This window comes from Bolinopsis microptera, chromosome 13 (assembly GCF_026151205.1).
Source record: "Bolinopsis microptera isolate Bmic1 chromosome 13, MBARI_Bmic_1.0, whole genome shotgun sequence".
Taxonomy (NCBI): Eukaryota; Metazoa; Ctenophora; class Tentaculata; order Lobata; family Bolinopsidae; genus Bolinopsis; species Bolinopsis microptera.
This window is the reverse complement of record NC_087084.1, coordinates 11704683-11731895: the sequence shown is the minus strand read 5'-3', so window position 1 is coordinate 11731895 and position 27213 is coordinate 11704683. Positions and strand designations below refer to the sequence as shown.

Sequence of the window (27213 nt, the reverse complement as noted above, 5' to 3'; positions counted from 1 at the left end):
TAATTTATTGAAGTGAGGACGAAGTAGTTATTTAATTAGACTACGTGGTCACAGTCAATGAAACGTAAAGTAAGCAGTACAAAATGCTATTGAAAACAATTATATCTTGGCAACCCTAAAAATATGAGATGCAATGACCAAGGACAAAGGTGGTAGCTCAGTTTAAAATCTTTTGGAGTATGGTATCTATAACTTAACACAAAAGAATTTAACACGAATAAAAAGTGTGAGTTTCGAGAATCGTGGGCGTTCGGCAGTGTAAGGAAACAATACAGTACTATACAACTAACTGAGCATTCTGAAAATTTGATAATATTAATCTCAAATCTTATCCAACGAGAAATTCGTCGAACACAAATTATTCAAAGCGGCTAACAAATGGTGAAATGACTAAAACGACACGCGCGGCGTCGGATATGAGGACAAAAGCGCGGGTAATTTTGGCACCACTGTACAGTGGTGCCAAAATCGTTGGGTGTGTTCATGGCTAGAGCCCTTTTTACCGCCGTGAGGCGGGCGCGCGCTACTGCAAGCGCAAGGGCTCTGGATAGAGCAAGGGTTTATCATTTATGTCACGTGAAATTTTTGGGCGAGCGAATTAGTAAAAGCCACAAAGTTTACCTGGGGACCCTATGCAGGCTATTATGTTATAAACATATGGGTTCAGCGGAATGACAGGCTGAGCGCCGCCCAGTAACACAAAGTAAAACATTACTCTTCTCTTGATACTTGTAGCGAGATGCGCTTCTTATCTGTGCCTCGCCGAGCTGCGATGAATTGACATCGTCAATTAACTTGATACGTGCATGTATCGTATCCCAAATATCAGAAAATTCGGCGGCGCGCGCTTCGCGCGCGAAAAGTGGCACGCAACGTGTGTCAGCTCTTTTCTGATATTGGATCGATTGTAGTGCGACGCGATGCGTTACTGTGCCGCGCCGCGCACTCAATAAGGCTTCTCAATAAGGCTAGATCGGCGAAATGCGCTACTGTGCCGTGCCGAGCTGCCATGAATTGACATCGTCAATTAAATATTGGACAGATCTTCGCACACCCTACAACCATCGGAGACAGCTAGAAAGGTTCCTTATACCAAAGCTCCAACCAGTGAATCCACTTTGAATTGCCCTATTCCACAATCTTACATCAAACGCCTGATCAACGACAAAGTCACAAAACTTAATCAAGAATCATGGATTACTGATGGTCCCAGACACACTAAACTGACACTTGGACATAAAAACATCAACATCATCAAAAATCTCAACACTACACTCAGTAACAACAGACAAAATTATAGAACTGCAGTGCACCTCATCACGGGACATTGTGGCCTCAACAAACACCTACACACCATTCGCAAATCAGACACAAGTGCTTGTCCTAAATGCGGCGACGAAGAGGAGACTGTCTCACACTTTCTCAGACAGTGCCCGGCTATTGCCCAAATAAGAGGTCAATATTTCCGGGACTACTACCTCTCTGTCAATGACATATTCGACAACCAACACATCTCCACCATTGTCAACTTTACAAACCACACTAAACGCTTAGTGGTGCCAGAGGAGTTGGACCAGACAGGTGTAACATAGCGACTACTTTAACGCCGTCTTATTTCGCCTCTCTCTTCCACACTCAACCACCACTTAAGCGTTTATCTATGACACACCCCACAGCACTTACCATCATCCTTGATTACACATTTTGATTCCACTGGCATCCTCCCACAGGACTGCCATACCCCAGAGGTAGGCAAAGCATTCATATGCTATCCTCTCGTGGGCCAACCAGGCCCAGCCTATCTAAAACAAAAAAAAAAAAAAAAAAAAATACCAAAGCTCATGAACGAAGATTCCCTAAAGCATCGGCCTCTAAACAAATTCCTAACAATGACAATGTTGTCTATTCACTATGACTATTGTGAGATTCAGAACACTTTTATAAGAGCTCATTTAAATTGTTAAAAAAATAAATCTCATTCTGGAGATTTGCGGAGATTATTTTTTTGTTTATTATAGTGGTTGCAATTTACGTGACAATTTTGGCCAATGCGCGTCGTAGTATTTAGTCACGTGGTACGCGTCACCAAAACACGTGACAGTGCGCGGATGAATTCCCACGGGAATATCAAAACGAACCAAATATAGTTGAACCAGAGCGGGGAGGGATTATAGAAACTGTGCCGGGGTTATTTATTAAGCGGAAAAAACAGCGGGATTATCAGAATTGATTATTCTATCCCGGTTGATTATTTAATTATCCGGAGCTGTGTTTATAACTGATTGATGCCGTTAAAAGTAAATAAATGATTCATAACTGGTTGGAAAATAAATGGAGATGAACTAGTTTTATTAAAAATAACATTAACTAAATATGTTCTTCACGATACACATACATTCCGATTTACGCCCCATCATGGTCGCTGTACTGGCAGGAAATATGAAAGGGGGAAAGGAAACATTGTCATGTAGAGTAGGTAGGTGGGATAGTGGGAGCAGGTGTGAAAACAGATTCACCAGGTGAGAAGGTGAGAGGAGCTGCAGGGTGAGACTTGTAAGATTCTGGTTGGCTACTGGAGAAGGAACTGGGAGGGAAGATGGAACTGGAAAGAAAGGTGTCAGCGAGGTTCAGAGGCTTAACAAATGTTAGAGGCTTTACGAAAGGTAGAGGCTTCACAAAAATGGGTTCTCCAACACTACCTTTTTGAAAGTTATTCGAAGCCTGATCGTTTTCATGAAAAATATGTGAGTTTTTTCCTATGTCATTTTGCTGATACGGTTTTTCGCCGATGTGCGTCATCTGCGTCACTAGGTTTGATTTTTGTTCTGAATTGTAGGAGTATTCAGCTTCTGATTCAGAGCAATTGTACGGTTTTTCACTGGTATGAGCCATCTGATGGTTAACTAGGCTCGATTTTCGGTTTGTACTGTAGGAACATTCAGAGCATTTATACGGGCTTTCTCTGGTATGATTTATCTGATGGTAAACTAGGTTTGATTTTCGGTTTGACCTGTAGGAACATTCAGAGCATTTATACTGTTTTTCACCGGTATGAGTCATCTGATGGCAAGCCAGGGCTGATTTCCAGCCAGTACTAAAGGGACATTCAGAGCATTTATACTGTTTTTCACTGGTATGCGTGTTCTGATGGTTAATTAGGTGTGATTTTCGGCCTGAACTGTAGGAACATTCAGAGCATTTGTACGGTTTTTCACTGGTATGAGTCATTTGATGGTTAACTAGGTTTGATTTTCGGTTTGAACTGTAGGAACATTCAGAGCATTTAAACGGTTTTTTACCGGTATGAGTCCGCTGATGGGAAATCAGGGTTGATTTCCAGTGAGCACTGTAGGAACATTCAGAGCATTTATACTGTTTTTCACCGGTATGAGTCATCTGATGGTTAATTAGGTGTGATTTTCGGCTTGAACTGTAGGAACATTCAGAGCATTTATACTGTTTTTCACCGGTGTGAACCATCTGATGGGAAACCAGGGCTGATTTCCAGCCAGTACTAAAGGAACATTCAGAGCATTTAAACGGTTTTTCGCCGGTATGAGACCACTGATGGCGAACTAGGTGTGATTTTTGGATTGAACTGTAGGAACATTCAGAGCATTTATATGGTTTTTCACCGGTATGAGTCATCTGATGGCGAACTAAGATTTGTTTTACGCTTGTACTGTAGGAACATTCAGAGCATTTGAACGGTTTTTCACCGGTATGAGTTGTCTGATGGCGAACTAGGTGTGATTTTTGGCTTGCACTGTAGGAACATTCAGAGCATTTATATGGTTTTTTACCGGTATGAGTCATCTGATGTAAAACTGAAGCTGTATTTTTGCTTGCATTGTAGGAACATTCAGAGCGAATGTGAGCATTTTCATTAGGATGAACCCACTGGTAGCAAAGCAATGCTGATTCCTGGTTGGGATGATCCAACTGAGAAACTGCATTCGAATGCACTTCTGATTTAACAAGAAAATTATCTTCCTCCTGCTCAATCTCTGTCTTGATCAATTCCGGTGAAGTACTTTCTTCTTCCATCTTCATCTCATCTTTGCATCTTGCATTGTAGGAACATTCAGAGCGAATGTGAGCATTTTTATTGGGATGAACCCACTGCAATGCTGATTCCTGGTTGGGATAATCCAACTGAGAAACTGCATTCGAATGCACTTCTGATTTAACAAGAAGTTTATCTTCCTCCTGCTTAATCTCTGTCTTGATCAATTCCGGTGAAGTACTTTCTTCTTCCATCTTCATCTCATCTTTGCATCTTGCATTGTAGGAACATTCAGAGCGAATGTGAGCATTTTTATTGGGATGAACCCACTGCATTGCTGATTCCTGGTTGGGATAATCCAACTGAGAAACTGCATTCGAATGCACTTCTGATTTAACAAGAAGTTTATCTTCCTCCTGCTTAATCTCTGTCTTGATCAATTCCGGTGAAGTACTTTCTTCTTCCATCCTCATCTCATCTTTAAAGTCTGGTACAGTCTGCTGCTCCATTTTACTAAAACGTTAACGACCGTAGAGAGGTTGCCTCTTCACTGTTACAATCGTCACTAGAAAACAAAATGAATATAAAGATATAAGTTCGATATCTAAATTTCAGTGATTATTTGAAAAGCTTTTCGCTTTGGTTACATCAGGAAGAAACAAGCTTTAAAAAAGTTTCGGCAGTAACCCAGAAAATAGAAAACAAGCGAGTATGGTTACCAAATTTAAAACAGGTCCAACTTAAGGTATTCGGATTATGCTGATACTAATTAACTAATTATAAAGTCACTTAAAGCTGTTATTATCAAACTATACCGCACCTATATATAGGTGCGAAATGAAGTTGACACTCACAGTTAGGGTGAAGAGCAGGTTTAGTTTAAGGGGGGGGGGGGGGGGGGGGGGTTCACCCTGATTTTTTTGTGAAACTTTGTTTCGAGATAGCAGTTGACCAACAAACTAGAACCGGTGACCAAACTTTTGAGGGGGTCCCGGACCCCAACCGCCAAACGTTTCCCGCGGGGCAGCCACGCCCATATTTGGTCCAAATTAGGCCCAATTTAGCCAAATAGCCTGAACATGCCCAAAAACAAGATTTTAGGTGCTTTACTTGTAGCTAGTGGTCCCCTGAACTCGTATATGAATTTTCATTAAGATTGGACAAAAAATGACCGAGTTAGGAGCCAAAAACCATATGACCATATTTGGGCATACGCACCAAATTTGATCGATTTTGGCCCATAAATTGGTCAAATATCAATATTTTTGAATGAAACCAACTTTATATGGAAGGTAAGCATATACTACACATCCTCTATGATTATCAGCGCAGTATCTACCTAACTGTGGATTCTGTGTTCAAATAATCGCAAAAAATGAACAAAATCGTCCATATCTCAGTTCGTGATATTTGCGAAACTGATTTCCAAAATTTGCCTGGCATTTTTCAGAATATGGCCGCCAAATTTTTTTAAAGGCCTAACTCAAAATTCCAATACAAAACTTAAGGTCGAAATGCAATTCTACATTGATTCCGAAAATTTCATGTAAAAATTGTTTTGAGCGAAATCAGTTTCGCAAATATCGCGAACTGAGATATGGACGATTTTGTTCATTTTTTGCGATTATTTGAACACAGAATCCACAGTTAGGTAGATACTGAGCTGATAATCATAGAGGATGTGTAGTATATGCTTACCTTCCATATAAAGTTGGTTTCATTCAAAAATATTGATATTTGACCAATTTATGGGCCAAAATCGATCAAATTTGGTGCGTATGCCCAAATATGGTCATATGGTTTTTGGCTCATAACTCGGTCATTTTTTGTCCAATCTTAATGAAAATTCTTATACGAGTTCAGGGGACCACTAACTACAAGTAAAGCACCTAAAATCTGGTTTTTGGGCATGTTCAGGCTATTTGGCTAAATTGGGCCTAATTTGGACCAAATATGGGCGTGGCTGCCCCGCGGGCACCGTTTGGCGGTTGGGGTCTAGGACCCCTTCAAAAGTTCGGTCACCGGTTCTAGTTTGTTGGTCAACTACTATCTCGAAACCAAGTTTCACAAAAAAATCAGGGTGAACCCCCCCCCCCCCCCCCCTTAAACTAAACCTGCTCTTCACCCTAACTGTGAGTGTCAACTTCATTTCGCACCTATATATAGGTGCGGTATTGTCATGTAGTATTATGTTACCAAGGTGACATATGTCACCATGTGATGTGATAACAGGGTCATTGTAACCGAGTGCAACTGTGTTAATGTAATTACCTTATCGGTCATAATTATTACGGACAACTTTTTCACGGGCCGAATGTTACGTACATAATTATTCACGCTAAGGTCTTTAGAGTGAACGTAATGTCTGTGATAATTATGACCGATAATATATGTAGGCCCAAATCCATAAAGTTTAAAATATCCTCCCAGGTACAAATTTTCTATTTTTTGTGGCCCATAGCCAGTTCTTAGGTGTTTGGGGGTTCACCCTGATTTTTTGTGAAACTTGTTTTCGAGATAGCAGTTGACCAACAAACTAGAAACGGTGACCAAACTTTTGAGGGGGTCCCGGACCCCAACCGCCAAACGGTGCCCGCGGGGCAGCCACGCCCATATTTTGTCCAAATTGGGCCCAATTTAGCCAAATACCCTGAAAATGCCCAAAACTGAGATTTTAGGTGCTCTACTTGTAGCTAGTGGTTCCCTGAACTTGTATATGAATTTTTATCAAGATTGGACAAAAAGTGGCTGAGTTATGAGCCAAAAACCATATGACCATATTTGGGCATACGCACCAATTTTGATAGATTTTGGCGCATTTATTTGTCAAATATCAGTATTTTTGAATGGAACCAACTTTATATGAAAGGTAAGCCTATACTACACATTCTCTATGAATATCAGCTCAATATATACCTAACTGTGGATTCTGTGTTCAAATAATCGCAAAAAAAATCAGGGTGAACCTTAAATCACTTGAATCACTCGAATCACTCAATATTGCTAGTACAAATTTGTAAAAATATTCCTAGAAATAAATTATGCGTACAAGAACTACATATGATATAAATCACAATACGTGGAGTTTATTCAAATAATGACAAAACTATCCAGTGTCAGTCTTAATTTACTCATCGGTAATTTGATCTTCATGAGACATGACGATCATTGCATATTTTTATTATCTGGCCTAGACTGGTAACTTATATTATATGCTAGGTAATAATACTATAATGTACATAGAACATTACCCGCAGCTGCAATACTAATACTCTAATATACCTTCAAGTTCATGTGAGAGGAATCCTCTACATACACAGATCTAATCAAATAAAATCATCCTACTGTTATGTTCACGCTCGGATCATACCAGAAAAAACTGTTGAACTTGAAACGAGGTATTTTAACTTTTACGAGAGGATCCATTGGAGGGATATAGCTTAATATGGTAAAAACGATGAGAATTAGTATGAAATGAGATCACTCCACATAAATTAAATAATAAATAATGTCAACATACACTGAGGAGTACCTAAAGTTGAGGACTGATGACAACCTTGGATTAGTCATATGGGACTAATGGATGAACTATCGGATAAACTAATAACTTAAGGGGGGCACATACCATTCTCCTAAACAGATACTGTGGCCTGGTGATGACGAGCTTGGGATCCTTTCCTTAAATATTAGCTCTATTCAAAAAAATGTAAATCAAATTATCGACGACATTACCATGATTATGCAAAGTATGACGTTATCAGCCTTAATGAAACCAATTGCAACATATCTAAAGTCTAAACTCGCAAACGATCTGAATGATTTACTTATCGAAGGTTTTCGTCCTCCAATTTACCAAGCCCCAATCAGAAAATCTTGCAAAGAAGGAGGCCTACTTATGTCAACAAACGGGTATGTAGCTCCTCAGATGATATCGAAAACTTAACTATGCATCAATACCCGAGTTTGTCTAGTGAATTCCTGATCACTAAGATCCGATCATGTAAAATGCTAAATAACACAGTTTTTTTAGTCAATGTTTACAGATCGTGACCTGCAATTCGTGACCTTAATTTACTCATCGGTAAGTTGAATTTCATGACGATCAATAAATTAAATAAACGTGACCTCAGACCTGCAATTCACGACCTTGCAAGCCAATAGCTGTGAACTTGTGAGAGGAATCCTCTTCTTACACAAATCTAATCAAATAAACTCATCAGACTGTTATGTTCACGCTCGGAATTTAGCAACCGGCCAGATATCCGGCTGAATCCGGATATCCGGCTGAATTCAATATCTGGTATGAAAAGTGGAGAAAAGTGGTTTTCAGAAAAACTGAAAAAATTTGTTCTTTTCGGTTCAAGTCATACTCGATACGTACCTCTCGTATCGAGATTCGAGAGCTCCCGTTTCCGAGCTCGTGTTGCCAAAGGGGAGGCCAGCCTTCCGAGATCGCATTACTAGGGGAAGCCTTGAGTCCAAAATTGTGTATCGAGGGGTGGGTGCGGACTTTGAAAAACCGAAAAAATATTTTTGGTTAATAATGAACAGAGTTATAGTTAATAGTAGTACAGTCAAATCCGTCTTAATTTAAGCCTTTGTCGGACAAAATTCGCAACAAAGCGATTTTAACGGGATATGGTCGGGAAAGGTCCCAGGAATCATTCCAGAGAGTTCCCAAAATTTTCGACTTCATGAAAATCCACAATCACCACTTTTTTACCACTTTGGTTTTCCGCAAATAAATTTTCAAAATTTTTATAAAAATTAGTTCAATATTTTTTTAAAAATTAGTTCAATATACGTGGAATGTAATTGTGAACATTTTTCATGAAAACATATTTTTGAAACATTTTAAAATTTACTAATTTAATTACTAATTGATTAATATAATATAATTAAATAATTACTTTTGAAAAAGTTGTTCAAAATATTGAAAGTGAAAATGTTCAAAAAATGTATTAAAAATTAAAATTAGTTCATCAGACGTTTTACGTAATTATAAACATTTTTTTATCAGACTATATTTTTGAAATATTTGGAAAAAAATTACTAATAGTAATTATTTAATCAATTAATTAAATAATTTCTTTATTAAAAGTTGTTAAAAAAAGTTGTTCTTCTTTGTTTTCTAAACACAATGCTTTAAACTAGAATCTTCTAGGATATTCAGAACGTGACTTATTTGCGGAAAAGCAAAGTGGTAAAAAGGTGGTAAAAAAGTGGCAATTGTGGATTTGCTGAAGTCGAAAATTTTGGGAACTCTCTGGAATGATTTCTGGGGCCTGTCCCGACCATATCCCGTTAAAATCGCTTTGTTGCGAATTTTGTCCGACAAAAAGACGGATTTGACTGTACTACTATAACTATAGCATGAAACGTGGAGAAAAGTGGTTTTTGGCCCCTTGCACAGATTTTATGTGGCGGCGATGGCCCCCTGGCCCCCTCCCCCCTCTTCCTACACCCCTGTCAAAAACAATTAAAAAACTGCTTGATCAGATACGACAGTTGCACCCAATCGATATATTGAAATCCCTACAATTATAATAAAAGCAAACTTTATTCAATAAAAAATCGTACGATCATAACGATGGACGCGAAGCTACAGAGAATTAATTGTTAGGTACCTATCTTTACCCTAGCAGAAACTCACAAAGTGAGTTATCGAGGATAATATGCGATTATTCAGGAATATATGCATTCTTCAGAGCGGACTGTAATATATATATAATATAATTATTGTGGGTGGCGTCGTCTGCTTACAGTGCTCAATCGGCAAGCCGAGAGCTAGATACAAAATGAAACGACCGGTTGAGTCAGACAAATGTTTCAATCATGATACAAAACCATGATATCATCAGTGACAACTGAGGTATAGGAACTAAAATCAAAATTACGAAGCTAAAATTTAACATAAACAATCACTCGTGAAACAATACTAGGGGTAGTAGTATTGTTTCACGAGTGATTGTTTATGTTAAATTTTAGCTTTGTAATTTTGATTTTAGTTCCTATACCTCAGTTGTCACTGATGATATCATGGTTTTGTATCATGATTGAAACATTTGTCTGACTCAACCGGTCGTTTCATTTTGTATATATAATATATATATGTAATATAAATATAATACAGGGAACACAGTATTCGTCCGAATTTCATTTTTAGATTTTGCACATTTAATTATATAATGTAATTTTACTCCCTCCAAACGTCTATGGGAATCGTGCAGAAAGCCCAATAACGGTATCCTAGCACCCTGTCACGTGATTAGCGATTAGGTAATCATTGATTACCCAATCAAATCTAGAACCTTCTACGACATTCAGATTCAGAAGTCGTTTTATTAGCGGAGATTCAATGCGGTAAAAAAGTGGAAAATAGTGGCTATTCTTTAAAAATTTCGAGAATTGTACTAGTCCAAAATATTGAAAGTGAAAATGTTCACAAAATTTATTAAAATTAGTTCATCATACGTTTTACGTAATTATAAACATTTTTTATCAGACTATATTTTTGAAATATTTGGAAAAAAATTACTAATAGTAATTATTTAATCGATTAATTAAATAATTTCTTTATTAAAAGTCGTTAAAAAAAGTTTTTCTTCTTTGTTTTCTAACGCACACTGCTTTAAACTAGAATCTTTTTAGATATTCAGAAGTTGACTTATTTGCGGAAAATCAATGTGGTAAAAAGGTGGTAAACAAGACGTGGTAATTGTGGATTTTGCAAACACATTTGAAAAGCACAAGAATAATGCAAAATATTGAGGGGTCCGGTTAAGCTAAGTTAGGGATAATATATAGTGATATATACTCAGTATATATCACTATATATTATCCCTAACTTAGCTTAACCGGACCCCTCAATATTTTATTATAGCATGATCTGTCACAATAACTCAATTTACTGGGCCGCGCTCAGCCTGTCATTCCGCCTAATCTCTATTCTGTTTATGAACATAATAGCCTGAGGTCCCCAGGTAATAACTCAATAAGCAGATCTCTGCAGAAAATTCCGTATAACCGCATGCACTGCACAGTGGCAGTATTTACTGGGCGACGCTTAGCCTGTCATATAATTCCCCCGAATGTCTATACTATATGTTATGAACATAATAACCTGAGGTCCCCAGATAATGGCAGTATTTGAGTTGGTTTACTGATCCTTATCATATCATATCTGTGTTTAAAAAATATATATTTTTCGGTAATCTGCCGAGTGCCGATGCACATCTGGGGCACACTTCGGGCACACCTGGCGCACAAAGCACACCTCGGGCACACCTCGGGCAGAACCACCTGGGGCACATCTTGGGCAAAACCACCTGGGGCACGGTCATTCGGGCAATATGAATTATGGCTAGGCTACTAACCTCAATGATATCATTTACTACCTACTTATATTTGCGATAGTATTATACTAGTATTATACTATCGCAATATAATATATATGAGCAATATAATTTTCAGAGACACATATCTAATATTTATTTATTAACGAACAAGTGAAAAACACGATTGAACTGTCCATAACTGTACATAATAATTTCATTAAACTGTAAGCAATATATTACATAATCAATTTTACCAAAACCCATAATCATGGGTAGAGTGGACCGCTGCCAGTGTCTCTCTTTCCCAAACAAAAGGAAATGATATTAATTTGATTGACCGTTCTCAAATGAAAAATGATACCGAGAATGAAATCGGTCGCTCGCTTTTCCCATTCATTCACGGCTTACGAATTGTATAAATTAGTTTCGATTGATGACATCAATCAGATGCTGTAAAAATCTCTTTGGGTTGCGTTCGGGTCGATACCTAGTATTTCGGGGTAAGGGACAAGGGTGGTAGTTATAACTTATTGAATAAGCTGAAGTTTATCGAATCTTTATTGCCGAGTACAGCTGCCTTTGGGCAGTTCTTCTTAATCTATTACAATTGTAAATGAATGGGAAAAGCGAGCGACCGATTTCATTCTCGGTATCATTTTTCATTTGAGAACGGTCAATCAAATTAATATCATTTCCTTTTGTTTGGGAAAGAGAGACACTGGCAGCGGTCCACTCTACCCATGATTATGGGTTTTGGTAAAATATCATCTCTTTTTGATTATAATGTCAGGGTACTTTATAAAGTCGAAATATAAACTGATATCTTCATTAATAAGGAGGAAGTTTCAACGATTTCGAAATTTTTCCTTTAAAAACATTTCCTTGTGTTTAGGGAAGCATATCGGTCGATCACTGACTGAATATGCCACTTAATACTCATTCAAGTTGGCATTAAATTCATATATAATGACATTAAACTGTCGTGGCAAAGCAGAATTTGTTGGAAATCACGAATGAGCAAAATTCTCACCTTTCGCACGTGCAAACTTTGAGCGGACGTTGCGTGCGCATCCAATATTGAATCGCCGTAAAGTTTTGCATGTAATTGTTTTATTTATAGTTTGATAAGCATGCAAAGTTTCAAAGTATTTCAAGAAGAACTGTAATCACAACGGCACTCTAAAGTTGACAGAAAATGACGAAAACAGCAATTTTCAGTGATTTTAGCAATTTTCTATCAATTTGGGCGTGTCCCCACGTGTGCAACTTTTTGATTTTCAACTTTAAAACTAGCCTAATGCACAATTTATACCTATAGGAAGCAGAACTGAGCTCCACAACCCAAGGCATGGCCCAACACCAGAGAATACTAAATCGCAAAATTGACGTTTTTATAAAATAATTCTTCAAAAAAGCACAAACTTTAATGACGAATATCTTTATGAAGGAGCAAGCTAGAAAAACTTTCCGGTAGATTTTCAGAATGCTTGAACAATTATCTAAGGTAAAAATTTCCTCAGATTTTGAATTAAATTACTCCTTAATGGTGTAAAATTAATTTTAAAAGTTATTACTTTGTCAAAAATCAAGTTTTAAAAACGGTAAACTTGATGACGTCATCAAAGGGTGTTTATGACGTCAAATAATTTTTGTATACAATGTAAACTAAAGTGTAAACAATTATTTGCAAGACCTGTGGTCGGAAATGGCTGTATCTTTTATACTTTTGAATCTATGGACACTTAAATACAGGTTACAATTGACTGGCAAAGCGTCTATCCCTGATATATATATATGTATATTTCACGACAATCTGTCGTAAAACAGGGGTTCTAGAAAACCCACTTCCCGATGTTCCTGAAACCTGAAACTTTTTTTGCAGTCGATTTAGTCAACGTCTAGACGCCTTGAAAAATTTCAGATCTCTAACTCGATTTTAACATGGTTTTTAAGGCACCTGAATATGGCGATTTTGGGTTTTTTACCGAATTTCGTATAACAGTGCTGGCGAGTATTTTATGCAAATTTCTTAAAAATCTCAACATAACTAACTCTGCTAAACTGAAAAAATTCTGAAACTTAGGTGAATAAGTGTACAACGTGCTAAACCGAAGTTCAGACTGACCAGTGAAAATGGGCGAGCGTACCAAGTGTCATTTTAATTAGAAGTTTTAGTCAGTGATTTATTATTGAAGCTTGTAATTACAATATCTAATGCTCCTATAAATACTTTAATTAATTGTTTGTCCCGTTATTCTTTTTCCTTCCTCTTTTCCTTGTCATCCCCTTTAGTTTTAAGATTCTTGCTATAAATGGCTACAGCTAACACTATTAATGCTAAGTACCAAACAACAAGTGGGAGGTGGATCGTTGGTACCATTAAATCGATTTAACACCGCAATTCCAGTCGCAAGCCTGGGACCACTACTAGCATAGTCACAACATCTACAAAGCTGCCATATAGCCTGACTGACAATTTTCTCGACTGACTGACAATGTTTCTTCTTTTTCCCCATTTAGAATACAAAGATTAGTACATTTTAGCTTATGATTAATATTATATTTTTACCTATAGTTTACTTAGATTATTCCTGTCATCTTTGACATCAAATTAGAATGTTTTGAACTAAAAATAAATCTGCTGAACGACTTCCGATGAGTCTTAATGCCTGAAAAACTCCTGCCGGAGGCGGCGGCCTTCGGCCGCCGCCTCCGGCCGGAGTGCACGCTTCGCGTGCACGAAAGAAGCTTGTAACGTGTACCAAAGGGGGTATAATAGTAAAGGGGGTATAATAGTAAAGGGGGTACATAGTATACCCACAATAAATGCACCGGTCGTGCTTGCCAGCACTGTGATCTGTATATTTACAAAACTATTAATAAATAGTTTACTATAAACACATTCTAATCAAAAATTCTACGCATCAACTGCGGGCCGGAGCTCCTGGTTAAAATATCTTCTGACGGAAGGGCCGGAGCGGGTCAGGTGGTTCCTTCTCAGCCAGAGGGCGATGAAGAGGGCTGAGGAGTCTCTTCGCGTCCTGCCATGTCCTCGTAGCATATGCCTCTAGGCGTGAAACCACATGCCCTCACATGTATTCGTATGAACACCGGTGACGGGGTCGACGAAGCCTCTGCTGTGGTTTACGACCAAGTGGGTGTAGCCGTGGTGTCGGAGGGCGTTGTACCCCTTCCACTTGTCGGTAAGGATGATAGTCCCAGGAGTGACGTGTTGCTTGATTAGACGAAGAAGAGTGTGGTGGTTCAGTTTGTTGTCTGTGCACTCCACCAAGAAGGTGGTGCCCCAGGTGGTTCTGCCTGAGGTGTGCCCGAGGTGTGCTTTGTGCCCGAGGTGTGCCCGAGGTATGCCCGAGGTGTGCCCGAGGTGTGCCCCAGGTGTGCCCGAGGTGTGCCCCAGATATGCCCGAGATGTGCCCGAGATGTGCCCCGGGTGTGCCCAGGTTGTTTTCCCAAGGTTTCCCAATTACCATGCCCGAGGTGTGCCCGAGGTGTGCCCCAGGTGGTTCTGCCCGAGGTGTGCCCGAGGTGTGCTTTGTGCCCCAGGTGTGCCCGAGTTTGTGCCCCAGGTGTGCCCGAGGTGTGCCCAAGATGTGCATCGGCAGATTACCGAGTTACCAATTTTTTTTATAACTTGATTAAGCAGCTTGTGTCAAGGAGTTGAACTTATCATTTTATCGCCCACATACAGACCACAATTGTTAGTAAAATATGACAAAATCGATTGTCATTTGCGATCAAAAATTGTTTAATAATCAAATTGAATCGCCTTTAATTTTCAATGAAAGACACGCTTTTCAGATGTGCATCGGCAGATTACCGAATTACCAATTTTTTTTATAACTTGATTAAGCAGCTTGGGTCAAGGAGTTGAACTTATCATTTTATCGCCCACATACAGACAACAATTGTTAGTAAAATATGACAAAATCGATTGTCATTTGCGATCAAAAATTATTTAATAATCAAATTGAATCACCTTTAATTTTCAATGAAAGACACGCTTTTCATAATTTTAGTGCAAATATAAAATTATATTAACAAGTCCTGCTAATGCTATACTTGCTTACTTGAACTTTGCATGCAAGCAACAAAATATTGAAATGAAGTGCGTGCCTAAGAGTTAGAGTTATAAGAGCTAAATGAATGTAGGAGACTCGAACATTTCATAACTCGAAATGAATACAGCATAATATGTTAATGAGCAAAAAGATAAAAAATAGATTAACGACCTTTTGACAGGCTCGTGCAAAAGGTTGAACGATTATATCAGTATAGGGATATATCCATTGATGACGTTATGCGGCACATAGATATGCTCGATGAGTATGATGATATTTTTGAAACGAGCACGATTTTCAATACTTTTTTGTCCTGGGGTGTGAGGCGTACCTCATGCGTACGAGGACCTATATCTCGCAGATAAACTCTTGACTGGTTCGTTGATAAGCCTATAAACGAATTGTAATTATGATAAACATTTCATGCATTTTGCCCATGACGTCTGTCGAGAATAGTGGAACAATTTTTTACATATTACTTAACTGAGTATTAGTAATGTAAGTAAAAAACGTTGAATTGTTCCTGATAATTAATTTATGTTAGCTTGTGATTTAAAATGTCAGGATTCAAGTGTACGGATTTTCACACGTCATGATAGTTTGGCATTCTATTCGAATTCTGGTGAGCACTCCTGCAGCGAACTCCTTTCTCTCTCTCTCTCTCTCTCTCTCTCTCTCTCTCTCTCTCTCTCTCTCTCTCTCTCTCTCTCTCTCTCTCTCTCTCTCTCTCTCTCTCTCTCTCTCTCTCTCTCTCTCTCTCTCTCTCTCTCTCCTCTCTCTCTCTCTCTCTCTCTCTCTCTCTCTCTCTCTCTCTCTCTCTCTCTCTCTCTCTCTCTCTCTCTCTCTCTCTCTCTCTCTCTCTCTCTCTCTCTCCCTCCCTCTCTCTCTCTCTCCCTCCCTCCCTCCCTCTCTCCCTCCCTCTCTCCTCTCTCTCTCTCTCTCTCTCTCTCTCTCTCTCTCTCTCTCTCTCTCTCTCTCTCTCTCTCTCTCTCTCTCTCTCTCTCTCTCTCTCTCTCTCTCTCTCTCTCTCTCTCTCTCTCTCCCTCTCCCTCTCCCTCCTTTTGACAGGCTCGTGCAAAAGGTTGAACGATTATATCAGTATAGGGATATATCCATTGATGACGTTATGCGGCACATAGATATGCTCGATGAGTATGATGATATTTTTGAAACGAGCACGATTTTCAATACTTTTTTGTCCTGGGGTGTGAGGCGTACCTCATGCATACGAGGACCTATATCTCGCAGATAAACTCTTGACTGGTTCGTTGATAAGCCTATAAACGAATTGTAATTATGATAAACATTTCATGCATTTTGCCCATGACGTCTGTCGAGAATAGTGGAACAATTTTTTACATATTACTTAACTGAGTATTAGTAATGTAAGTAAAAAACGTTGAATTGTTCCTGATAATTAATTTATGTTAGCTTGTGATTTAAAATGTCAGGATTCAAGTGTACGGATTTTCACACGTCATGATAGTTTGGCATTCTATTCGAATTCTGGTGAGCACTCCTGCAGCGAACTCCTTTCTCTCTCTCTCTCTCTCTCTCTCTCTCTCTCTCTCTCTCTCTCTCTCTCTCTCTCTCTCTCTCTCTCTCTCTCTCTCTCTCTCTCTCTCTCTCTCTCTCTCTCTCTCTCTCTCTCTCTCTCTCTCTCTCTCTCTCTCTCTCTCTCTCTCTCTCTCTCTCTCTCTCTCTCTCTCTCTCTCTCTCTCTCTCTCTCTCTCTCTCTCTCTCTCTCTCTCTCTCTCTCTCTCTCTCTCTCTCTCTCTCTCTCTCTCTCTCTCTCTCTCTCTCTCTCTCTCTCTCTCTCCCTCCCTCCCTCTCTCTCTCTCTCTCTCTCTCTCTCTCTCTCTCTCTCTCTCTCTCTCTCTCTCTCTCTCTCTCTCTCTCTCTCTCTCTCCCTCCCTCTCTCTCTCTCTCTCCTCCCTCCCTCTCTCTCTCTCTCTCTCTCTCTCTCTCTCTCTCTCTCTCTCTCTCTCTCTCTCTCTCCCTCTCCCTCTCCCTCTCTCTCTCTCTCTCTCTCTATCTCTCTCCCTCTCCCTCTCCCTCTCTCTCTCTCTCTCTCTCTCTCTCTCTCTCTCTCTCCCTCCCTCTCTCTCTCTCTCTCTCTCTCTCTCTCTCTCTCTCTCTCTCTCTCTCTCTCTCTCTCTCTCTCTCTCTCTCTCTCTCTCTCTCTCTCTCTCTCTCTCTCTCTCTCTCTCTCTCTCTCTCTCTCTCTCTCTCTCTCTCTCTCTCTCTCTCTCTCTCTCTCTCTCCCTCTCACTCCGGCTATCACTGATCAAAAATTGTCAATAAAAGATAATTCTCAAGGCTTACTCCTTTCTCAAGAATGAATTACACCCAGGCCTGCAGACACAAGCATATTGTGAGTTGTGACGATCACAACTTCTAATGACCACCAGAATCAAATATGAACCAAATAAGAAGATAAGAATCAGATAAGAACCACCAAGTAGTTCCCTCCCTCTTCCCACTCCCGCTTCTTTGAGACAGTGTCAAGATAACAGCAACAGGGTTCTAATAGACCGGTAATCCTGATTAAGAAGCCTAATCTTGGGAGAGGCGATAAGTAAGTAAGAGGAGCACCGCAAAGTAGGTCGGTGGTTGATCAAATCAATTAGCTGGTCAGTGATTGATCCACCTATTACTAATACGTATTAGATAGTAGTAGTAGTGTTAGATAACCCTCCTCTGTTTGCCCTTAGACTTGCAACAGGTCCTGTTATCCAGTCAGTTCGAAGGGCTCAAGTCCACTGGACAAATGGCACTTCTAGCTTGACCCAATGCTTGTCTCTCTACGCGACGGCAGTCATCTATGGATTCTTTTAAAAGACGAACAGAAGGAACAACCCGGTTTGATCTTTCTGAACTATGCATCTTATACTGGTATAGTATAATTGTTATCTATCTTTACCTATTGTTACCTTTTTATCCGTGCTAGGTAATCAGGTTTTTGGGTACCGTGCCATCCTGGTTACCCTGCTATGGGCTGTTCCCCTGTCTTATGCAGGTCTAGTTTACCCATATATATATACTAGTGTAACCCGGCCTACGGCCGGGATTTCACTGCCGCAGTTAAAAAGGGTAGGAGTAATTACCCGCTGAGTCAAAACCCGCATTAGGTGACCCAATAGTTTCTTAAACAATAATCTCATAATCAGTTATTTCTTGTGGATAATTTAATCATTATTAGGCACCACATTCCATGATCATAAGGTCTGAACACCGAGTATTACACCTCATCACTCCCGTCCTGAACCGCTTAAATCGTTATAGAAATTAACCCTTGTTAACTCCGCACCACACCCGCATATTATATTTGAAAACACGCATAACATTGTCGTATGAACTCTCTCTCTCTCTCTCTCTCTGCAGTCCAAACAGACCCCAAACACTAACAGTACTCCCTCCCCTAATAAGCTTAAGGTATAACATTACAGCAAATCTTCCGGGCTAATCCAATTATGACGCTACTTAAATGCAGCAGATAACATATTACACAGTAATGAGAGAGAGCGAGAGAAAGAGAGAGCAGGCCCCGTAACTCTTGCCGTTCTGCTCAAGCAACTTTATGTAACATTTGTGGTACAAAACCATCAATAAAACCACTTACCACCGGCCGATTTTTAAAAAAATTTCCTATGGGCTTCATCAGAGTTTTGTCGACACTATACCGAAAAAATCAGTCCCGTAACTCTTACCGTTTTTTTTGTATAACCGACCGGAAATTACACACGGACAGACAGACAGACAGACACACACACACACACACACACATTCTGGTGTTATTAAGGTGACTAGTGTAACCCGGCCTACGGCCGGGATTTCACTGCCGCAGTTAAAAAGGGTAGGAGTAATTACCCGCTGAGTCAAAACCCGCATTAGGTGACCCAATAGTTCCTTAAACAATAATCTCATAATCAGTTATTTCTTGTGGATAATTAAGTCATTATTAGCCATGAGGCACCACACTCCATGATCATAAGGTCTGAACACCGAGTATTACACCTCATCACTCCCGTCTTGAACCGCTTTCTATTTTATTTAAATCGTTATAGAAATTAACCCTTGTTAACTCCGCACCACACCCGCATATTATATTTGAAAACACGCATAACATTGTCGTATGAACTCTCTCTCTCTCTCTCTCTCTGCAGTCCAAACAGACCCCAAACACTAACAGTCCCCCCTCCTCTAATAAGCTTAAGGTATAACATTACAGCGAATCTTCCGGGGTAATCCAATTATGACGCTACTTAAATGCAGCTATAACATATTACACAGTAATGAGAGAGAGAGAGAGCAAGCCCCGTAACTCTTGCCGTTCTGCTCACGCAATTTTATGTAACATTTGTGGTACAAAACTATCAATTAAACCACTTACCATCGGCCGATTTAAAAAAAATTTCCTATGGGCTTCATCAGAGTTTTGTCGACACTATACCGAAAAAATCAGTCCCGTAACTCTTACCGTTTTTTTTGTATAACCGACCGGAAATTACACACGGACAGACAGACAGACAGACAGACAGACACACACACACACACACACATTCTGGTGTTATTAAGGTGATTATATATAGTGTTAGATAACCTAATGAGTAATGAGAGCGATCTACCCACCACACGCAGGCATTGCTTCATTGGGTTGATTTCATTAGCTGGAAGTTGCAGCAGGATGATTTAGCTTTTTAGTATTAGTTGCTGATTTTGTGAGACCAGGATATGCATTAGGTGATTGACTCATTAAACGTTTAAGGTAGTTTATGTGAAATTGTTTGGTATTTCAGTCATTATTCCTTTATTCCATTTGCACGAAAGGATATTTCACCAGGATTTCTATCCAAGCTCAAATAATCATGACATTATTCCATTTGCACGACCAAAATATTTCACCAGAATTTCATCAGCAAATAGGTACAATACCAACCGGTTATTAACCGGCTATTAACCAGCTATTAGGGCAGGTATTAGCCGGCTATTATAGGGCAGGTATTAGCGGGCTGTTACGCGGTAATACCCCTTTAATTATACTGGGCACTATTCTTGGCATTTTCGTTCATTTTGTTGGACGTGGTGACCATCTTGATCTGTATTTTGTATTTGTCCCCTCTCTAAGTCATTTTCTCAAAATTAGATTTCGCATTCCGGAGGAGGCGCTTGTCCGAAAAAAGTTAAAGTTCGTTCGTGTTAGAATTTTCGATTGCCATGAAAACATTTTTACATCTTTTGAACTTCATTTTTCGACTTCATTAATAACACAGGGTGCAAGGGGTGGCAATTTTAATCAAATTTCTTTCATGGTTATTTAAATTATAGTTTCAATCAGATGAATGCAATTTGCACTCTGCAACCTCGAAATCTTTGGGGTACAATTAAAAAATTTAAACAATTTAAGTAACAGCACCGTTTGGTTTAACTAATTATATATGGTCACAAGTTGTTGACCAAAATTGGCATTAAATTAGCAAATATTTAAAAACTAAAAACAGTGGCTGCTAAAAACTTGCGTACATTTTTGATCGGTTTGGACGTACTACCAACTACAACTGTTATTTAAATTTAACCTGCCGGAAGTTAACCAAGCACAACTCCAGATTATCTGATAGAGCACAACGCAGACTAATGACGTCACGTGGTGTGATGACGTCACGTGGTGTGATGACGTCACGTGGTTTTGATTGTGAGTCACATGACCTTCTTTAAATTACCGAAACTAAACTTTCAACCTTTACTTTGTGATGTTATGGAGGTTCTCATAACATATCCAAAATATTAAATTATGAGGAATAAAGTTTACTTTTTAGGGTAACCTCCAGGTTTTGCACTTTTTCCCGCCAATCCTCAACAGGTAAAAATTTCTAAATTTAAGTACAGGGGGGTTTGGTCCTCCCTGTATGAAGGTGTGTGTTTTGGGCTTTAACAGCACGAAATTTGATTTAGAAGCCGACCGAAATTTAAATTTGGTACAATATCCGGCTGTGTTTGATTTATTAGGGTATTAGTATTGGACCCGAATGAGTATTTAATTAAAGTATTAACACCAGCTGGTCTATAGGATTTGTCTCACGTTGCGACCGCAAGAGCTCAAGGTCCAGGACTAATATGGGACACGCGCTGGCCAGGCTGCTTGCAGGCCAGGAACCGTCTGGCAAAGTACGCTCATGTTTATCTCCGGTTATTATAGTTGCCCGGTACTGATCGGATCTGTTATAACCCCGAGAAGATATCTTGATATCTGCATGCGGCGTCTTCATGAGGAAACCGTTTATCAATCAGGGCCAGGTAATTTACAATTCACACTCACAGGAGACCAATTGGCAGTTGGCATTAGAAACTGCACGTGATCATTTGAGTTGATCAGGGGCAGTTTACTGCTCAGAGGCGTGAAACAAATTGGACATAATGAGTAGCAGACTTCAGACCTGTTAATAACACAACTTGCACCCATTACGTCTGCGGTTACGTCTGGTACGTCTGTAATCTTTTAATTCTGCTTTAAATTTGGTGTCCACTGAAGGCTAAGGTTATGTTAAACCTGATATTTCGTATTTGTGGCGCAAAGGGGGTCCGCGGAATTTACGACGTGAGACTCTACGCCGTACGGCCGCACCGTACTAAATACTCCGGCGTGGATATGTGAAATAAACGGGACGGAGGAAACAAAAAATATTCCTATTTTCGATAAAAATAGGTTTAATTTTATATTTAATGCCCATGGTCACACTAGATAGGGCAAGGGAGTGTCCTTTAAAACTAAAAGTCAGTTTTATTGCATTAAGAAATATTGCACTCTTTCGAAGGTGCAATGTGTTTGGCTAATTTATTAACGGCAGAATCGCATCATTCGATTTCGATTCCTCCACATCTTCCAGCTTCTACCGCAACAGATCCAAAAAATAGGAAATGGTTTTGTTGCTTTTCTTTTCACATCTCTACGCCGTAGAGTCCTGTTTTGTACGGAGCTGCGGCCGAAGAGTCTCAACTCTCAGCCGTATAAGAGCTTCATAAGAGAACCGTTCCTCTCTGTCAGAAATGGTGCTGTGGGATCATATGTAATTGTAAAGACCACGTTGTATTACTTAATATTAATTTAACTCTCGGCCGAACAGGATCCATCGAGAACACCATCAAATAGAAAACGCTGCAGCATAATCTACCGTAGGCGTATTTTTATTGCTGATCTAGTCTTGTCCAATTTGGCTCCTTACTCAATAATAAATGGTTTATGTGAAAAAAAGGATCATAGCGGTTTAATTGCGAATAAACTCATAAAACAATGCTACTATTCAGTACTAATGTCATGTATTATTATTTTATGTATATGTCATTGGCCAATAGTCGTTAGTCGTTAGGAGTGTTTTTAGGTTGTTTTTAGGTTATTTTTAGCAAACACTAAGGAGGATTCATTTTAGGGATAATAGCGATCATAGAGCGTTCATTTCTTTCACACTACACGATTCTCGTACCCTTCAGCTCTACAGGAGTATATGTTTTAGCAGCGGAGACAGGATGTCAGGAGTGTCTTAAAAAGTTAAAGTGAGAAAAAACCCATTTAAAAGTAGGGTAAACACAGGTTCTTACGGGTGAAATTGGTATTGTCCCCAATCAAATATTGTCCCCAATCAAGTATTGTCCCCAATCAAGTACTGTCCTCAGTAAAGTATTGTCCACAATCAAGTATTGTCCCCAATCAAGTATTGTCCCCAATCAAGTATTGTCCCCAGTAAAGTATTTTCCCCGGCCCCAATCAAGTATTGTCCCCAGTCAAGTATTTCCCCAATAAAGTATTGTCCCCAGTCAAGTATTTTCCCCAATCAAGTATTGTCCCCAGTCAAGTATTTCCCCAATCAAGTATTGTCCCCAATCAAGATTATTCCCACAATATTGTTCCGGCCGGTACGTGCTCATTTACCTGGGGGTCCCAGGCTTAGTGTTTATAAACACAGATATGACGGAGTAAAAAACTGAGCGCCATCCAGTTATAAGGTGCTTGCCTTGTCAAGGTTCACGGGAATAAATGTGCCTGAAACGTTTAATATTGCATATTAGTTTGTCTGGGGGACCAAGTGAATATTGTATGCTGCTTATAAAAAGTGTCCTCTGTCTTGTTGGGGTTTCATCATAGTGATTACTCTCAGTAATCAGTCGTGCGATAAGTAAGGGCTGGTATTATCAAACTGGTTGCAGGGTAGCTATTGCTTGAAGAGTCGGGAAATTGGGAGATAAGGTTTGGCCTCTATACGGCTTCTATACGGCCTCCATAATACGGTCTCTATCCGGTATATGAACAGCCTCTATAGGTCTATAAACAGCCTTCTATATGAAGTATATGGCCACTATACGGCCACGATACGGCCACAAGTTATGGCCACAGGGTATGGCCACAGGGTATGGCCACAGGGTATGGCCACAGGGTATGGCCAAAGGGTATGGCCACAGGGTATGGCCACAGGGTATGGCCACAGGGTATGGCCACACTATGTGGCCCTATAATATAGTGGCCGTATCGTAGCCAAACCTAATCTCTTAATCTTCCCGAAGAGTCCAGTTATTTAATGCATACTTAGTACTTACCTGCAAATTTCCTGATTTTCTGAAACTTAGCAAGAGGTTTAAAAGTTTAAGGTTTAAACTAACAAGACTAGTTCATTAATGGTTATGGCAACCGAGGATGTGTAAGTTCCTCATCCCAATATTCTCATCGAAAACCCTGATTTTACCATATAATTGAAGTTTCAAGTTGATAAGTCCCCAAGTTTTGTCAGGGCCTCTGTCTGCGAGGAAATATCAAATACCGAATACGTTGGTAAATAAATTTCGACTATGTTTCAGCATTCTATAATAAGGTGAGGTTAATTGTAATAAGGTGATATCTTTGTGAGATTCAGGTAAGGGATCTCCCCTCATACGAGAATGAGTCTGAAAATGCCTTGCCTGCCCCTGAGGGCAGAACAGAACAAGGTAGGAACACTTCAACAGATAGATCTAGACTTTGTTCCACGGTGAAGTTCGAGGATTTGTCTCTTTCTGCGTTCTGATGACTCAGGTCCTATTCTGATGAAATGCTAATCATTTAAATTAAAACAGGTCTAAGTGCCATTTATGCAATATTGAAAATAATTAGGGGCACTGTTGAAATGATTAGAGTCGTCATTATCCTATTAAAGTATTAAGGTTATACTGAAAGGTGGTGTTGGATTATACTATGCTAATACGCGAATTAGCAATAAGTTGGAGGGCTTTGTAGAGGTTAACAGCTAAAATTTCTAATGGTAAACAATATGAATATTAACGCTTTTTTGGCCGAACCCATGGCTTGATGGTAAGAATTAGAATCATGAACTTTGTGGCCATTTTAACATTCCAAAATATTGTTGATAAAGGTCTCTAAGTTCAGTATTGTATGGTACTACTGATCTGAATCATTAAAGATAATAATTAGCCGCGGCTAGGCAGCTGCAATCAGTTGGCACAAACCCTAAATTGAGGACTATCATAGGGACCAACGATCTTGGGTTCGAATTAAGAATTAGGAACAATCGGGGTTGGGAATAAATAAAATGGTTGCATCAACTGATCAAGATTCAAGAGGGTGTTGTCACTGTTGACTATACTACTCTAGTTAGTTTCAGCTGCTGCTCGAGCAAGATTCCCCATTTTCTATGTCGATATTTTGCTGCGCAGGTGGAATCATTTACAGTTTGCGCAACGTATTTGTTCTATCAATTCGTTTGTTCTCTTGTTCCATCATCATCCAAGATCATTTATCCCTTGCCATCAACATGTTAAATAATTCTTGGTGAGTTCCCCGGAGAGCAGCCGGAGGGCCGACCAGAGACTATAAAACCAGTCTTTTAGCCTATTGTTTTATTTCTCTGAGCTGTGCTCCCAGGGATGCCAGTCGCCCTGCCAGTTAGCCAGTATGACCTGGGAACACTGATTGTTCGTGCTGTGAGGGACCTATAACAGCTGGGAGGAGATGAGCTATAATTAGAGAACATTCCTTTGGTATGATTTATAGCCTAGTTAGCATGAATATCATAAACTGTAGTTCTCCTTAATTGTGTTAATTGTGTCGTTGTATTTTAGTATTTGGAAATTGTGCAAGCTACCTCAATCACTTTTTTTATATCAGCGTAGATTACCTAGTTACACAGGAATATCGCATTTTATTGATAAATTATTGGTTAAATTTTCGTTGTTTACAAAAATTTAAAAGTTTATTTTTGAACCTTTCTTAATCAAAACATTCAAAGTCAATGCTTATTATTATCACTTCGAGATGGCCAGGCCTACTCTCATGCTGTCTATATGTGATGATTAACTCTGAAAAACTAGGGACAACTGGGGAATGATCCCAGAACCTCGAGATTTCGCGTCTCTTGCTCTACAAATTGAGCTACTGACCCTGATTCTCAGAGCGAAATCACCACTCATATACAGCACAATTTCATGCTTTGTGCGGAATATCATATTCTATATATATATATATTCTAAATAACTCAATGCTTATTGCTTATTTAAGTATATTGATTCAATATGCTTATATAAGCAATAAGCGTTCAACATTATTGAACGCTCTATTATTGATCCACCATAATATAGGCTCGATTACAGAGCCCAAATTGCTTATTTTCCGGTTACAATTTACAGCAATATCTTTTACTCAAGCTACAATTTAAAATAATACCTTTCACAATCAACAAGCACGATCACAGACTTGATGAGGGCTGACTCCCAGGATCTCTTAGCCTGGGTTAAACCAACCTGACTAAGGATCAGGGACTTGCACTGGCTCAGCATCAGGGACAAGCAGACTAGGGCCAAGACAGAATAACCCGGTCCACATGCTGACTCTTTCTTTAACGCACTAATATAATTTGAACCTGGCACGCGTGTGAATTTTTAGTTTGTTACTCGGCGAATAAGTTTTCAAACTGAGGTGAAACCATCAGCAATGCTTAAGTGAAATGACCTAATTACTTAAATGTTATTGTTACGATTTGTTTACCAGTCAAGGTCGGACTTATGCTCTGTCATTTAAGTGACGATTAGTTGCGGAAGAAATGGAAGAAAATAGTTCGAAGGTGGAGCGGTATGCCTATTAGTTTCCTCGCCAGATTTTTAATCACGCGGTCGTCCTTATTTGGGTAGGATGCGCCATTCTGTTATCAAGATACAACATTATTTTCATATTTTATGGAAATAAGTTTTCATTTACTATGTTCGATTGTTTGATTTGGATTTTTCCTAGACAGGGTAACTTGGGAAAATGATTATAAATCCAATCAGTCTACCTAGTTAAATTTGAAACGACAACTTCACCCAATTTAAACATGTTTCCAAATGCAGCTCTAGTTTAGCTGCTACCTGATTTCTATTTCTATAATTTTGGACTTTCGATGAAAAAGGTGACAGGATCTAATACTGGGTTCAATTGTCGGTCACCCAAAATATGAACATATAAAATATAAATGTCTGTCATAATTATTATTGTTATGAAGAACTTCAAAAAATTCGGGGAAAAAAGAAATTTCATTCATTTCAGGAATACTAAAATTGCCAAAATTTCACCAGTTTAAATTCAGTAAACACCACCGATTTTAGAGCTTCTGGAATTATTAAGCGGGAAGCTTCGAAACTGAGAATCTTAAACCACACATTAGAATTTCAGATGTAATTACAATACAGCCTTATTCACTCCATCTCAATAAACTAGAAATCGATAACCTGCTGTATCGTGATTTTAAGAATTCAAAACTATTTTGTTGATTTCATA

At 39.2% G+C, this 27213-nt stretch overlaps 1 protein-coding gene across 1 annotated transcript; it reads right to left on the bottom strand.

Annotated features, from left to right (window-relative positions):
* Positions 1–2413: 2413 nt before the first annotated feature.
* LOC134825198 (zinc finger protein 436-like) lies at positions 2414–4567 on the bottom strand. The gene has a single exon (XM_063837351.1). The coding sequence runs from the start codon at positions 4513–4515 to the stop codon at positions 2464–2466; it is 2052 nt and encodes a 683-aa protein (XP_063693421.1). The 5' UTR covers positions 4516–4567; the 3' UTR covers positions 2414–2463.
* Positions 4568–27213: the final 22646 nt, after the last annotated feature.

Excerpts from the sequence above, each read along its gene's own strand:
- LOC134825198 (XM_063837351.1), bottom strand. The coding sequence starts at position 4,515 with ATGGAGCAGCAGACTGTACCAGACTTTAAAGATGAGATGAGGATGGAA.